The sequence below is a fragment of the Typopeltis vanoorti genome, chromosome 14, assembly GCF_054136105.1.
Source record: "Typopeltis vanoorti isolate ZY-2024b chromosome 14, IOZ_Tvanoo_1.0, whole genome shotgun sequence".
NCBI lineage: Eukaryota > Metazoa > Arthropoda > Arachnida > Uropygi > Thelyphonidae > Typopeltis > Typopeltis vanoorti.
Genome location: NC_143562.1, coordinates 90,828,060 through 90,844,418, shown reverse-complemented (window position 1 = coordinate 90,844,418; position 16,359 = coordinate 90,828,060). Strand labels below are relative to the sequence as shown.

Below are 16,359 nucleotides of genomic sequence, written 5' to 3'. Positions count from 1 at the left end.
TATATATATATATATATATATACATATATACATATATTAGCGAGTGAGTATCATTATATATATATATTTTTTTTTTCAAATATATATAAATTTATATTTATATATATATAAAAATACATACATACATATATATATATATATACACATACATACATATATATATATATATATATATATATATATATATATATATATATATATATATATATATTCCCCCCCCCCCCCGTATAGCTATCGGTTTATCTTTTAAGTGTTTTATTTTATTATTATTATTTTTTTATATTTTTGCTATCTTATGCGGTAGAATGATTTCAATATGCCTGTTGGTTATTGGTTGTCATGGTAATGCAATGGTTGTCAATTGACATTGACTAACAGATAATTGTTGACTGTGACAGACTGAATATTGTTATTAAAGTAAACAATTGGAAAACAGAATCACGTGTCAAATGAAATGGATTTTTTCTTCAACTATTATTATTTTGTTCTAAAAATAATATCAGTGCAATACAAAGACTATCTTCGTAAAGTATTGCAACTGTTTATAGTTTTAATGTTTTGCACAAAAACGTCTTCTTGCAATCAAGTAAGTCAAATACTTCCTTGGTTGCAAGGCTGCAGCTGGGTCCGTTTTAAAATGGTTAACTGGTAACAAACGTTCATCACTTATTTTCTTCGAATAAAAGAGGAAAAGATGCGTTTCTTGAATATCGGGCACTTTGCAAACCACTTGCTCTTAGCAAACAAAGTTTCACTAGCTTCGTAATAACGAGAGTTAATTAAAATGTTAATGAGGAATAATGATTGCGCATGAATACTGAAGTGTAATCAACTGGCCAAGTTTCTTTGTTTGAGAGAGAATTCGTTGGAAAAACGAAAATAGCCAATGGGCAGATTCAAGAAACTCAGCACAGAAAAGAATAAGAAAACCACAGTAATGTCTTACGGAACATTTTCTAGAAGTTTCGTGCTCATCTTTTTTTTTTTTTTTTTTGGCAATTTCTCGTTTCACAGAAAAGCACCGAAACAATTTGATAGACATGTGATTATTAGGATTTTTTTTTTTTTTTTTTGGCAATTTCTCGTTTCACAGAAAAGCACCGAAACAACTTGATAGAGCTGTAATTATTAGGAATATAATTATTGCTGGGAAAGTACCAACAACTCTGTAGGTTCTTATTAGTCCTTATAAGGACTGGCTTAAAGGGGCGAAGCAAGAATGCTTTTCATCTCTCCCGTTATCTGTAGAGGACAGTGTGGGGATAAGGTGTTATTGAGCAATTAAAGCTCTGATCATGGGAGGAGGGTAACAGCAATAGCCGAGCCTCAGTTAGAGCTTCATTAGCTACAGCATTGTCATCCATTACCCTCCAAGGGTATTGGATACTTCTACCCGATCTTCTCCCTCTGTAGGTTCTTGAAATGGATAAACTTAATATAACATTTCTATACATAATAATAAAATGTGTCTAAAAAGGTTTTCAATTATAATCTCATTATTTTAACTAAATAAAAATTTTAATTACTAAAATAATTCAAATTTTAGTATAAATTATTATTTATAATAAAGATTTGAAAACCACATTTTTAAAATTAGTTTATTTAATCTCTCAATACAGCAGAAGACTATGGAATAGTTAGTTAATGTTGTTGTTGTCGTGTGAGTATCCCCAATTTTCCTCAACCGTCCCTTAGGACTGGTTGAGCCCTCCACTGAGGGATTTCAGTTCACGGTACAGTTTGTGTGTTCTGTTCTGAGGGACGAAAAACCCAACTTTTGGGTGAGAAAAAAAACCCTACCTCCGTATGAGACCGGCTGACTCACCTTTAGTCGATAGAGCCGACCAGATAAAGTTACTCACGTCACTGACGGCAATCGAACCCAAGTCTTTCCTGGACTTCGTCTATACCGACTGAGATACGGAGGCTCTAGTGAATCAATTGTCCAGATGATTAGTTTTTGAGGAACAAATTTTATTTTATTTATTTATTTTTTTAACATGGACTTATTTGCATTCGAGGTGAAACACCTTCACGACAAGTTGCTTTGCATTATGGGATACCTACAGGTAGTGTTAGTATGTACAGCAGTTCAATGCCTAGGACGAAATACTTTTGATCATAATATACATTAATAAATCAAATTAATTAATTTGGATTATTAATTATTTAGTTATAATTAATAACTGTAACAAACTCATCTCGTAACACCCAGAGGTAAATTTAAATTTCACGTGCCTGGACTTTCCACGGGATAACAATGTAAACATATCCTCCTCAAGAAAAGCTCAATTCTCAGCGTAGCTGATGCGGTTTGCCTTATCTGAGATCGAGGAATTGAACCTTAATTAGACCTGTTCCTTGCTTCTAGGGAGACGGATTTATTTGCATTGCGATGCCCACGTAGGTAATTCTTAGATGTCTGGTTTTTGGACGAATAGATTGGTCGCTGTGGCCCCATTTCATGGTACGTCAGTCATCGGATGCTACGCCCATTCTGGTGTATTTGAGTTCTAAAGACAGTCTACGAGACTAAAGTTAACAGCAATGAATAATTAAACAAAGTGAATAATTATTTGAAATATCAATAATTGTCTTAGACCGTATGGAAACGAAGAGCGAATGTAGGCCGAACAATATTCTGGATACGATTAACAAATATTCCTCGCCACGCAGCGGTCTGAGTGTCCAGTTCCCCTCGATGGTGTTTTTTGTTTCTGAAACCAACCGACTGTAGGTTCTCACCGTGAAATCGATGTCTTTAGGGGTAGATGATGTTCAGCTGCCAGTGTACGATTACCTTGTTTGTTACAAACATAAAAATAAACTCATTATCGTTAATCTATAGAGTAGGGTTCTTAGTTTAGCTAACCCTATCTTGACAAATGATTCTTCTATATTACATGTTTGCATAGTAGATATAATGAAAAAAAAAAAAAAAGTCTCTTTCTTATGTTCTTTCAGTAATTTCCATGTTTGAGATTATTTTATTTTATGTTTGAAGTTATTTTATTTATATTACTTTTATCCTGTTAGGCCTAAATAACAAGCTCACGTTTTCACCCCTATTAATCTGATTATTCAAAAAAGATCTTAAAACGTGTTTCCCAAAGCAATTATATCATAGGACATTCTAGAAATAAAATGGTGTATACATATTTCGCAAAATTTCAGGGATTTTTTAAAACTCTCCTAAATTGATTATTATTTGTTGGGAAAGTATTTAAAAACAAAAACAAAAATCTAAATATCATATATTAAAAATTCTTCAGCTAAATTTTTCTTAAAATTAAAGTGCAAGCTCTGAGATTTATATCCTAGTAGGGAGTAAGACTCTGAAAGGATTAATTCAATGAATATCTGTCTGCTTCTCCTTTTTTTCCATTCATTTTATTGTTTTGCATCCGGGATATTACAAGCAGGGCAGCACCTTTAAAAAAAAAAAATTCTTTTTTGTGAATTGAAACTTGTTCCTACTGATGCCCAACGGGTATTCGAACGAATTAGGGTGGTTTCCTCAAGCAAAAGCGTCTGTGACATGATGAGCGAATGTCCCCCCCCCCCAGCGAGTGCATATGTCAAAACATAAGAACTGTGTTCGCCCACATTTTCCAGCTAAGTCTAAAGAACACAGACAGACGGACACCTAGAAAGAGAGACACCGTCTGCTGCAGCTAAAACATTTTTTGCTACGAAAGGTACAAATTTCGGTTGAATTCCATTTAGCCAGTGTTCGAATTATATTTATTTCTATCTTTCTGCAGAGCATATCGATGTAAAGATTACTGCATTTTCAAAGGAGAAAAAAAAAAAAAAAAAAAAAACGATGGCTTGGCTTGGCTGGAATGAGGCCCTCCGGTCGACATTTGTTCCCTTTGGTTGAAATAATCTTCATTCGAACTGCGTTTAAGACAACACGTGCTTTTATAAGGGTTTTATAAAAGGAGCTCCCCCCCAGGATATGGGGGGGAAGAATTCCGTTTTTATCTCTCAAGTAAAAAAAAAAGATGTCTATTCTCAGAATACAAGCATCTCCACGTAAAATGTAGTATGCATGTTGGGGGAGGAGGAGGAGGATAAACGTGAAATCAAAGGTTGTTTCCGACTAAACGTTTCATGGAATGTTCTGCATGATTCTGCCATGAAAGATGCTACTTGAGAAGGTTCGTTGAGAGATGACAAAAACTTGTTTGATTGACAGTCTTTGGAGAAACTATCATTTGGACTTGGAACGTTAGCTGAGTGTTACGTGTGCAAACTCTAACAACAGAGATGGATTCTACGAAGAATTTAAACTGCCGGTACGGTGGTAACCGTTCTTAACATAGGGCTCAACCTGTTTGTTTTTTGCCCCTTTCCTTCAAGATTGAATTTGTCGGTGTCTAGGCCTGTAGCAGTAGGAGTAATTTTCCTCCGGACGCGCCGGTTTTCACACGCAGACATAAAACCTATCTTGAACACATTACTAACTACATGTACTATCCAGCTGTAAATAGGAATTGAATAATTCGTAAAGTTCATTTTGTTGCTGTCCTAAATGGATTTGTGTCATGGTGACCAAAACGGATGCTTAATATACTATCTTAACGTAAATATCCCAAATATCTTTCTTATTGCAGGAGATTGTTTATAATCTATTTTACCAGAAAATCGACTTTTCATATCAAAAGGTAACTGATGATTTTTGAGTGGCCGCATTTTTTTTTTTAATAGCTTATAAAGGATTTACGTTATTTATTCTAAATATTAAATATTCAGGTGTCCTGCATAAGAAAACGGATCCAATCTGTATCATTTTTTCCAATAATTTAACAAAAGTTGCCGGTCGAGTGGTTAATGTACCCGTTAATGTATCAATTACAATGAACTACAAATACAAAAGACCGAAGGCTATTCTACTCCCAGCTGATCATAACTAATACAACTGCCACCAGAGGGCGAGCGGTTAGTAATTTAGTTTTATTGATATAACAATAATGGATGTCCTCCAGAAATATCAATGGATAACCCAGCACATAACCACCTAACAAAAAAATAAAATAAAATAATAATAATAATAATAATAATAATAATAATAATAATAATATTTTTAGATATTACAACAAAATATCGACACCAAATATTCTGAAAGCAATTATTTTAACGATAACAAACTGGACTCGTTGTGGACACACAAAAATGTTAAATTCACCAAACTCAAGTAAGCATCTCATTGTGGAAGCACTTAGCATATCGTTTGGTTCTACTCGACGCGTCTCGTGCATGCGCTAGAATGCATTTCCTTCCGAATACAAATTCGCCATGTGTTATGAAAGCCAATGGAGCTCAGCGTGGGCAGCATCCTTCATGTAGTCACGAAGATAGATGAATATTGTATCGGAAGTATAGAATAGTATTTGGGAAGCAACATTATGGCGGCGTATTCAGCTTTAGAGAATGACCACCAACCAGTTGTGGAATGAATTGGTTGAGTTCTGATCGTCATCAATAGACTCTGAGTCTGTTAATGTAGATCAGGGTCCACTGTAACCCTTTTTTTTTTTTTTTTTTTTGGACAACTCATTCACCGATTTCGATGCTTTTGTAGTTTTTTCATCCAGGAAAGCATGCAAACCAGCCAAAGAACACACTAAATTTATATACGGTCTAAATAGCCAAGTAAGCAATCGATTCGTCCCATATCTTTCCATTAACAAACGCCCAATCTGTTCACAGAAATAGGGAGGAGGTTAAGGCCATAAATATTAAATATACAGTAGTTTTTCTTCTCAGTAAAAGATCAATTGAATCATTAGTAGTTGTATGAACTAATTAAGACGAATCAACTCTTAATTAATTATTCTCCGTAAAGTAGCATTGATGAGATTTTATTATCCGGATTTTCTAATTTTTTACTTAGTCTGAATACGAAAAAAAGAAAGTGACAAAATCTTAAAGTGAGGATTAACAAAATTCATTGAAAGTAAGATTTTCCGGTACATTAAATACTAAAGTAAAAGAGATTTAAATTTGAATGCTTGAAATACCAAACGCTTCCGTGAAAATATTTGCTAACTTCCACGTTTCTTTTTTTTTTCTTTTTTTTTATGTTCATTTATGTCTTAAAACCAAACGATAAAAAAAACCTCATTGTTTAACTTTTATTTCCTTTCTATTGTCAGTTTCATCTTCCATTGTTGAATTGTCGGCTTTTTCTCTCATGTTCGTCTGCCATTTTTGTACATTGTTTGATTAGTGAAGTTGACTGTCATTTTATCTTGCACACGATCCATTTGTTCATCGCTAACATTTAGCTACCGTACACGCTTCGCTCAATTCAATGTAAACAGCTAAAAATGTACAATTTTGAACGAATCAAATGTACTGCATTACCAAAAAAATATTATCTCCTATTAGACATTATTATTTGACCGGGAAAAACCAAAAGAGAAAACGATTCTCAAAGTTATTCTTTGACGGTTGCAAACTTATCGCAACAGTGAAAGGAAAATTGACTTTAACTTACTAGACACTAGATAACCAAGTGCACTACATTGTTAATCGAGAACCCTTAGCACACAGTTCGCCACTAGGACTCTTTACGACGCAAAGTCTATGGTCAATTAGTTTCTCAATCCTATTAAGTTAAACCTGTCATGTTCAGGAAAACCTATAAATCATCAGTCGATATTTTAGTAGGAAGAGTCTCTTTGTAATCGGATCGCCTTTCCTGCGAGTACACTGTAGCAGAACTGTAGCTCCTCTAAGCGACGGTTACGTCATTGCCGGATGTCACGTGACCGATCTACACTTGACGTTGGGCGCGTGCCACCAGGCTTGCCGCCAGACTAGAGCCGGCTGGAAGTGCTGGCAGTAAAGAAGGGTGTGCTTGCGTGTGTAGGTGAAGTGTGGTAAGGCACGTTTAAATTCAAGAAAAATCCCGATGAAAAACCACTTGTGTATGGGACTTAGAAAAAAATAAAGAGATAGACACACGATGGATTCGTTTTTAATCGGTTAAAATTTTTATCTCGTTACGGACGGGGGCTATGAATTGTGTGGTTGGTTTCGTGGCTTTTGATGTTGGAAGTGTCCTCTTGAATAACAGGTGCACTGTCGAATAACATCGGTTGTTCATAATGGTTAATTTAAGTTTGGACACAGACAGTTTTCCATTGAAACAGACCAGGAACAAGAATAGTAAATTCCAAACTGCACTGGGACTTGTAATGTGTGCTCTTCATATAACCTGTTGTACAGCACTGGGTAAGTTGATCTTCCCGCAGTACAAAGAAAATCTATTAATTTATTAATATGATCATATTTACAACATGTTCATTGTTCAATTATTGTCTTAGGCATTGTTAATTACCGAATTGTTGAAACTTTAACAATTAAGTTCGTAAACCATTGTTGAAACACTTTATTATAATCGTTAAAGCTTTGACAATTAAATGTTACAAACAATTGTTCACATATTGTCAATTTCAACAATTAAACGCTTTGAATAATTATTGAAGAAAATCTTTTCAATATCAATGTTATAATGCCAAGCGGTGTATTATTTTCGAAATATTCACAAAAATTACGACTAAGCCTGAATCACAGAATACCCGATGTTTTAAATGAAACAAAAATCAAATGGGGAAGGTGTCATACAACGTAAATCTACCATACGTTCATATTACAGCAGTATTTGTGGCGACAAAATGATGGATATGTGCCTATCCCATTATGGATTACGTGAGCACACAAAAGAGCACTTCGTATAATGAGATTTGCACAACTAACCCTTGAAAAATGAAATGGATTGTCCGTTTACAACAATTACCATAAGTGTGAGTGTGTGTGTTCAAAATTGCTGCGGTTTTTACCTTATCATTTACGAAGTTATGTTAACCGATAACTCAGACTTATGAGCTGCTAAATGCACATTGTGTTCCTTCCCTAGCGTAAGTTAGTTGCTGCGTAAAATGCAAATAATGCATGATAGAGGACACGGAACACTTCTATCCACAGAACGAAGGTTTTTTTTTTTTTTTTTTTGGTAGAAAATCGATCGCAAATTGGTTCTGATGACGTCATAAATGCCTTTAAAAATAAACAAAATTTTGGAAACCGGATTTTAACTTATTAATTTTTACGTGGCGTTATTGTGCGTGGGGGATGTTTTTAGTTGTTTTTGTAGCTCTTATCTTGAGCTATGACCTTCGGAACAACATAGAACCTAGCAAGCGGTGCCCTTACTCATTACTTCTGTTCCAATTGCTATTAACACCTGCACAGCGCTCGAGACAGGCTATGCCACTCAACATTCGCTCTAGGCATAGTTTGACAAAGCGAATTTGTCTTCTTAGCGGAACAAATACGATGAAAAATATAAGATGGGAAAGAGATAAGGTACCAAACTAATAAAGAAAAATGAAAGGGGGAGGAAGTACGGAGGGATGGGTAGAGTTTAGCTGGAGATGCTCGGGATGTAGTGGAAGGAGATGCTCACAGTGTGATAAAGGAAACTGTAATAAAAACATTGTGTGTGAAGCTACCCCAAGTGCAGAACACTGGAAATCGATCGTGGGGGAGTTTATGCGTTTAACTTTATAAAGAGGGGAAATCTTCAATTGATAATATGTGGATTAGCTTATAGGATAATGGAAGGTTCCATGTGGCCTTATACCAACATACTTTTGTCGAAGTAGGGAGGGTTGTGCTGAGGAAATAGGAAGTTAAATGGTTCACTTCAATTATAGATGGAACAACAGCCTTTGACATTTCTATGTATAGGACGAAAAAGGTACTCTTGTACATTTTTTTTTTTTTTTCATATTGATTCAAAGCTTGGTGAACTAGCATTTAAGTGCCAATTTAAGGGTCAGCTGTATGACCTCATACCCGCCATTTTCTCGTATGAAGAAACGATCATAATTTTGCTGTTGAACATGCGGACATAATTCTAGATGCATCTAGAAATTCCTAAATAAGATTTTGAATACATTTTGGGACTTTTTCTCCCCTTGGCGTTTGCAGTATGCGATAAGAAATATCTTAGCTGTGCTTTCCCAAGAATGATTGTCTCTGTAAGATCGCCATTTTGTTTATTGGATGCATGAAGTTCAGTACTTGGTTCCTGCAGTATTATTTCCGTGTTAGTCCCCCCCCCTCTTTGGTATGAATGCAAGAGTTACTAAATATGTAACGTGGATTTAAGGGGTGATTTCTGGAGGGGAGGGGATGGAATTAACAGTGACACTTAAGTAGCTTAGTGGTGTAGCTAGAGCTTTCGTCGCCTGCGGCGGTCCATGAGTTTGCCGCCCCTCTTAATACACACCAAAAAGTCAAAACGACGTAGAGGGAAATAAATTAAAATATTATATTTATTTTTCAAGTAAAACTTTAATTTCAACATTTTAAAATGTTATTTTTCTTGTTTTTCTGTTAGCAAAATCGTTGATGACATTGGCGAAATCTATTTCATAGTAATGTAGGTAATTCTTAATCAATTTTATTTAGAAAACTCCTCTCAACACTTAAGCAATTGTGAAGAAAATTTGCAGTAGTATTACAATCTTTGGAAATGAGTTCTCGAGACTGTATTTCAGAATTAACTGCAAAAGTTCAGAAAAGGTTCAAAGTGTCGCCCGGGGCGGACCGCTCCCCTCCGCCTCTCCCTAGCTACGCTGCTGTCTCTAAATTAAATTATTTCGCCATTAGCACTTAAGTCACCAGGTATTCACTCTGCATTCAAATTATCCGAAGAATATTTAAAAACTCATAAACAAAGCATACTTCATTTTTACACTAAGCATGCGTCAGTAACTGACGCATGCGCTGTGGCTCTCATCACGATAACTAATGGGTGGTTGCTATTAAAATACAAAGCAGAAATGCCTTAATCTGATATAATTAACATATTAAAATGGATGATATTATGGATCCAACCATTTTTTATAGCTGAATATAGAAAAAACTTGACTAAGATCTATTTCTATGCTTGAATATAAGAAATGGTTGGATCCATAATATCTTGTATTTCAATCTTGGTAGCGGTTGTTGCGTATATTTCTATTAATATGTATAGTACTCATCAAAACAAAGTTGTGTATTTTAAATAAAGTGTTGGTGACAATTTCTCATTCGTACGAAACCAACAGAAGTATTTGCTTATTCTACGATTTCTTTACTTCCGGGTTTACGGGCCACCCAAGAAAGCAGGCTTCTCTGCCCTACTTTAATGCCTCTAAAAGTATTATAGTGAAACATTAAATCAGTGATTCTTTTTATTTTTTTTGTAATTTCATGCCCTTTTCTGACCCCGTAAGGTGTAAAAAATCAGCGTGTAAGTGACGAGACATGATTCATGAAAATGGGATGTTCCTTATGCGCGTGCTGTGACATTGTGTAAATACTCTTAACGGTCACGGTCCTAAATCAACAGGGACTTAGCGGTTGGAAGTTTCCTCACGCCACAAGATTTGTTTCGAATGATGGAGGGGTAATGGGCATTCGTGACGTTGTTGGCTCGAATACGTGGTCTTACGTAATGTTGCCAGTTGGTACTTGTTGCTCTATTTTACTCTCAATATTTTCTAATTTGAATTTTGAATATTCCCCCCACCCGCCGGGCCTACCTTCTAGTTCATGCTGCTCTCATGATGAGGGTGAGTGTCATAGCAGACATTGTATTGAGTAAAAACTTAATCACTTGTAAGTTGATTGCAGTCGTTAACTTATATTAACGAAGTTTAAATATTCTCAAATTATTCAAAAATTTAAGTAAATAAAAAATATTTTTTATTTAAATGAACATTTTAATAGTAAATATTAAATATTTTAAATTATTTAGAAAATTTTACAAAATTTATAAAACACCTTTTATTGTTAACAATCAGAGCCCGTTATATATTACAAAAAGTTCATATTTCTGTTAATGATACATATACTTCGATAGTCCTTTTTAGGACTTTCAGGTAACAAATGGCAATGCTGTAGCCAATGAAGTTTTAACTGAGGCTCGGCTATTGCCGTTACCCAGCCATGACTAAGTTTTAACTGAGGCTCGGCTATTGCCGTTACCCAGCCATGACTATAGCTTTTTAGCTCAATAACATCCAATCCACACAGATTTTCTTCATTCAGATGACGGGATAAAGAGTCAAGGACTCAGTCCATCGCCCAGTTCTTTTAAGAACTAATTTCTGTTAATTTGCGTTTTTGGTCGTGATATCTTTAGACAATCAAATATTATGGTTAAACATTTATTTTAATCCGCGATCCCTTTCCATAAGATGAAATTATTAGCTAACCCTACCATTCCTGGTTAAATTTTATTAGTTCTATAATAAATTACTGTGTACGATCATAGAGTAAGCAGATTACTTTTTTTTTATGTCAGACTTACCGTTTGTGAAACGAGTAAACAATCCCCCACCTTTCTCATCCAGTCAATACAGAGAGCATACATCTAGGGCTTAAGGGATCCCAGCCCTCAGTGCTGGACCAAATATTGAGACAGGGCTAACAGAAGAATATTAAAAGATGAGTTAGTTTTTATTATTCTATTACTGCTCCGTTTTTAGGGAAAAAATTCATTAAAAGTTAATGAAAGGGGGAAATGCATTGAGAATTCTTTGACCAGCTTATACGTCACATTTTTGAAGCATTGTGTGTGTGTGTGTGTGTGTGTGTGTGTGTGTAGACGTGCTAATTCAGAATTTCTTCGACGAGGATACAAACCGATTGCTGTTGTATTTGTACAATGTCCAAAACTTATGTAAATATAGCTGATGAGATATAGTTTAAGGATTAGATCATATATTCTTTCGCAGAAATGAGTAGAGAGAAAAATCACTGGTGGGTGTACCCTCTGTGTGCAAATAGTAAACCGAATACCGTCAGATATACATTGTCAAAATAAGTATGGAGAAACGTGTATGGCAGTTACTGTGGTCATACGTGGCATATATTGCTATACAAAGCAAACAGATACGCTAACGACTTAGAATAAAGTGTTATCATGGGATGTTATTCAGTAGTAGTTAACCTTTCATGATATAAGTCTGCATCACCAAAATCAACTGTAGACAACTGCATCCTCAAATGAAGAGCGGTGTGAATAAAACAAACATGAATGGCATTGAACAGTGCAGACCATACTGGTATAAAGACATTGACTGATCTATAGTAACGAGTGTTTGATATCCGTTGTATAGAATTTTCGACTAAACTGGCGAATATGGGCAGCATAGGGATGCCTCGGGGAACACCTTTCGTGTCCAAGCACGTCATCCCAAGTATCATGTTTCATGGCGGAGGTAGAATGGTCTAGTTCTCGTATTTTCCCTTCCTGGTACCGAGCTAAGCGGTTGTATGTAACACCTCTGCATAATGTAATGCTTCCTACATTTTCTCTGAAATACAGTGCTGTGCCAGACTGGCCTAACTTGATAATTACATTGAACGCCTTAACATCTTATGAGTAAGAAATATTATGGTAAGCCATCGTCACACTTATGACATTAGACAGGTTGTCCAAATGAAAATTGAATGACTCCAACAAATTTCTCTTCCATGTTTTATAATTTACAAAATTACGTAGAAATTAGTGTTAAAAGGTCTTCTATTATTGTATTATCCGAGTTTATAGCAACGCACCATCTCCCTTCCTCTACATTTAATGCCTTCTTGTTACCATTGTGGCAATTTCCCAGATGACCACCTCAAACATACAGACATCTACACGTGTCGAAACCATAGCAACACCTCAATCGAACACTGGGTACCTCCCATAGCACCCATATCATTTAGCCGTAATGCGACTATCTCTTCGTCTCATGCTAACGCTTCACTGTTTTCTATTTACTGCTTATTCTATTTTGTAGTTTTGTAACGTGATAGTAATGGTGATGTAGCAGCTTAGAATGAAAAATTCCAATTTGAATGCAACTACCCCTTGATCAAAAATTTACAAACGAACTCCTGATTTATATACGGTAATGGTTTATCCATATGCCAGGAAAATAAATTTGAATTTCCCATGATTCCAATGGGCTTTGAGGGTGAATGTGATTATTTTAAAATGGGTGAAGTTAAATGGTAAATTATTTTCTCCATTAATATATCATTAGTATTCCTGTTTCATCGGGAAAATTATTCGCACATTTCAGGAGGAAACGAAGTTATTAATATTAATATAAATAATCACCAGACAAAAAAAAAAAATAAAGGAAAATAAGGTCAACCATTTCCTGAAATGTGTTCATCGAATACGCATTTCAACAACGTTGAATATATTATGTTAATCCGAACAAATGAAAATAACTCCCTTCGCTCAATGGCACCGTTAAGCTGGGCTGAAGAATAAAATACGGATGCATAAATCACACAAACCCACGCCATCTGTTTGTCCCAATAAACCGATGAAATACTCATTGTTGCTTCTGAATACTATTAAATTAGCAGGCCATTGTTGCCAAGCTAATGCCTGCATCTTTTTCAAAGTTAATTGTTACTGTTATATTGTTGAACTGTGTGACGTCACTTATCGTACTTGGTTCGTTTTATTTCTGTAATAAATCCGTTTTATGAGGTCATACAATTATTAGTCGCTTTGGTTTGTTTGGGTAGATTTTTCGCTACATTATTTCTTAAAGATTAATCTATACGGCTTTGTCATAAGAATTCGATTGTTAAACTCAGTGAGCGTTTTATAGTCTTATGGTAAGATTTAGAGCTTAAGGATTTTTTTTTTTTTTTTTAATTTGTTCAAGGCTTGTCTCACGACTCTGTCATGTTACGCCACATACAAAGTACGTAAATTGATATGACTGATTAACTTTTCCCTCTAACTTCCTGTGTTGCATTTGAGTCAGTTGACCTTGCTTAACCCCAATTAAATTAGTCGCAGTTCATTTCGTTTTATTTAAAGACGTAGGCAAGATATGTTATGCGAAATATCTAAGATATTTAGTCACTTGTGACCAATTATTTTGTGGACTTACAAACAGTTGGAGAGATCCAACTTGTGTTCCATTTTAAGTCAAAAATATCCAAATATTTTTGGATATTTTTGAATTTTGAAACAAGCTCGAATCTGTGTGTGTGGAGAATTTTGATGCGAGTTCCATCCTATACGTCAAATACTCCTTCCAATTCTTTCTTTTTTAGTATCATCTTAGACGAACCTTCAAGTAATATTGATGAATAATATCGCGAGAATGGCTTGCTCACAAGTTCACCAACCCTTTCATGTGTAAGATGAACTTAATCTTTAACCTACTAGTGTATTTTGATCGTTGTCGTTTATCGTTTCTCTGTACAGACGTCTTCAAGCACCGTAAGTATCCAATACAGCAGAACTTCATTACGACTTGACTCCACTAGACTTATATTACACCACTTTTGTGCTACGACCTCTCGTAACCTGTATTTCGATGAAAGGTCTTGTTAAGTATTCTTTGTAGAACACGTTTATCTCGACAACTTTTGAAGAAGAAAAAAAATCAGAATTAGCCATTATGTCGCCGTAATGTAAAATCTAGAGTAGACTTATTGTTTAGTAATTATGTAGTATTGTTGCAATGTTGTTTGTCTTCTGAAATTATAACTAGCATTGTTCAGTTTCCATATTGTTGTAGTGAAGTAGTACAAATTTCTATTTAGTGTAATGAACAATACATTTTTAGGAAAATAGAGTATCTATTCACAAAAGTCGCTTTTTTACATCATCATCAGTTGCATCAGTCTTGGGACTAGTAGCTCAGCAGCAATTTCCTCCATTCCGCTCTGTCATTGGCTTTCTTCTTAACCTCCTGGTAACTCCTCAAACCCGTGCTGTCTTTGACTTGGTCAAGAAAGCTTTTCCTTGGTCTGCCTCTTCTTCTTTTCCCCTCTACTTTGCCTTCAGTTATTCTTTTCACAAGTCCATCATGTATATGTCCAAACCACCTATCCCTTCTAATTTTGATCGATTTAATTAGAGTTCTTGTTTCGTTTATCTCTCTCAGGACTTGTTCGTTTGATTTTTTTTTCTGTCCATTTTATTTTGTTCATGCGACGCCAGCACCACATTTCAAAAGCCTCCAATCTTCTTACATCTTCTCTGCCTAGAATTCAGGTTTCACATCCATACAGTGCAATGCTCCATATCAATGTCTTTACTAATTTTGTTTTCAATTATAGATCGAGGTTTCCTGTTAAAATGCTTTTCATCTTAGAGAATTGGACTTTTGCGTTGTTTATTGTTGATCTTATGTCTTCTCTTGTTCTGCCATCTTCTGTTATTAGGCTTCCTAAATATTTAAAGCTTTTCGCTTGTTTTATTTGTTCCCCGCTGATGTCTATATGCTCTGTATTGATAGGGATTTTGCCTATAACAATGATTTTAGTCTTATCTGTATTGATTTTCATTTTATATTTTTCAAGGTTAGTATTTAGTAATTCTAGCATTGTTTTTAACGTTCTTCTGTTTTCTGCTACAAGGGCTATGTCATCAGCAAATCTTATACACATGACTTGCTCACCATTTATCTTTATGCCACTATTTATTTTATCTTTAGTTTCCTGAATGGCCTTTTCAATATATAAATTAAAAAAGTGGCGAAAGTATACATCCTTGTCTTACTCCACTCCTTATATTTATTATTTTCTCCTTATCATTGATTTTAATCCGTAAATTTTGATTTTTGTAAATTTGATAAATTATTTTCCTATCCCTCAAATCTATGCCGATATTAGTTAGACAATTCAGGAGTATTTGCTGGTTTACTTTATCAAACGCTTTCTCTAAATCAAGGAAGCAAATGTAAGTATTTTGACTAAGGTCTAACTTCTCTCTCTATTATTGTTCTTAAACAGAGTATTGCCTCTCTTGTTTCTTTATTCTTTTTGAATCCAAATTGGTCTTCATCCAATAGACAATCTATTTTTGAATAAATTCTATTTTGAATAATTTTTAGCAGAATTTTGCTAACATGTAGGATTAAAGCTATTGTTCTAAATTGGCTGCATTTGTTTGCATTATTCATTTTTGGTATTGGTATTTTGGTTGATTTCATAAACGCTTTTGGTATTTCTCCTCTATCATAGATTTGGGCTATTAATTGATAGAGTAAGGTTTTTGTCTCATAACCTAGATTTTGTAGCTTTTTTTTTACATACCCTTTTTAAATAAATTTATCTAATGGTATTTATTTAAATTAATATATAGTCAAGGCTGATGAAGAACCGTTGATAAAAAAAAAAATAAAAACGAAATAACTTCTCGAATAATACAATAGATTTAAGAATCGGCTGTAGAGCGGAAATCGTCATTTTTCAGGATAGCTAATTAAATCTCCTCTAAAACGCTGCCAAGTTCTCGATAATCATTCTTAATTGATACAA

The 16,359-nt window shown here is 34.7% G+C and overlaps 1 protein-coding gene across 1 annotated transcript in view; it reads left to right on the top strand.

The window, feature by feature from the left end:
• The first annotated feature begins 6,901 nt into the window (after positions 1-6,901).
• The window catches only part of LOC150099752 (zwei Ig domain protein zig-8-like), a 208,745-nt gene continuing 199,287 nt past the window's right edge, over positions 6,902-16,359 (top strand). Inside the window, exon 1 of the mRNA XM_090403881.1 lies at positions 6,902-7,245. Within this exon, the coding sequence (XP_090260007.1) occupies positions 7,119-7,245 (127 nt within the window). The 5' untranslated portion in view covers positions 6,902-7,118. The remainder of the gene's footprint in view (positions 7,246-16,359) is intronic.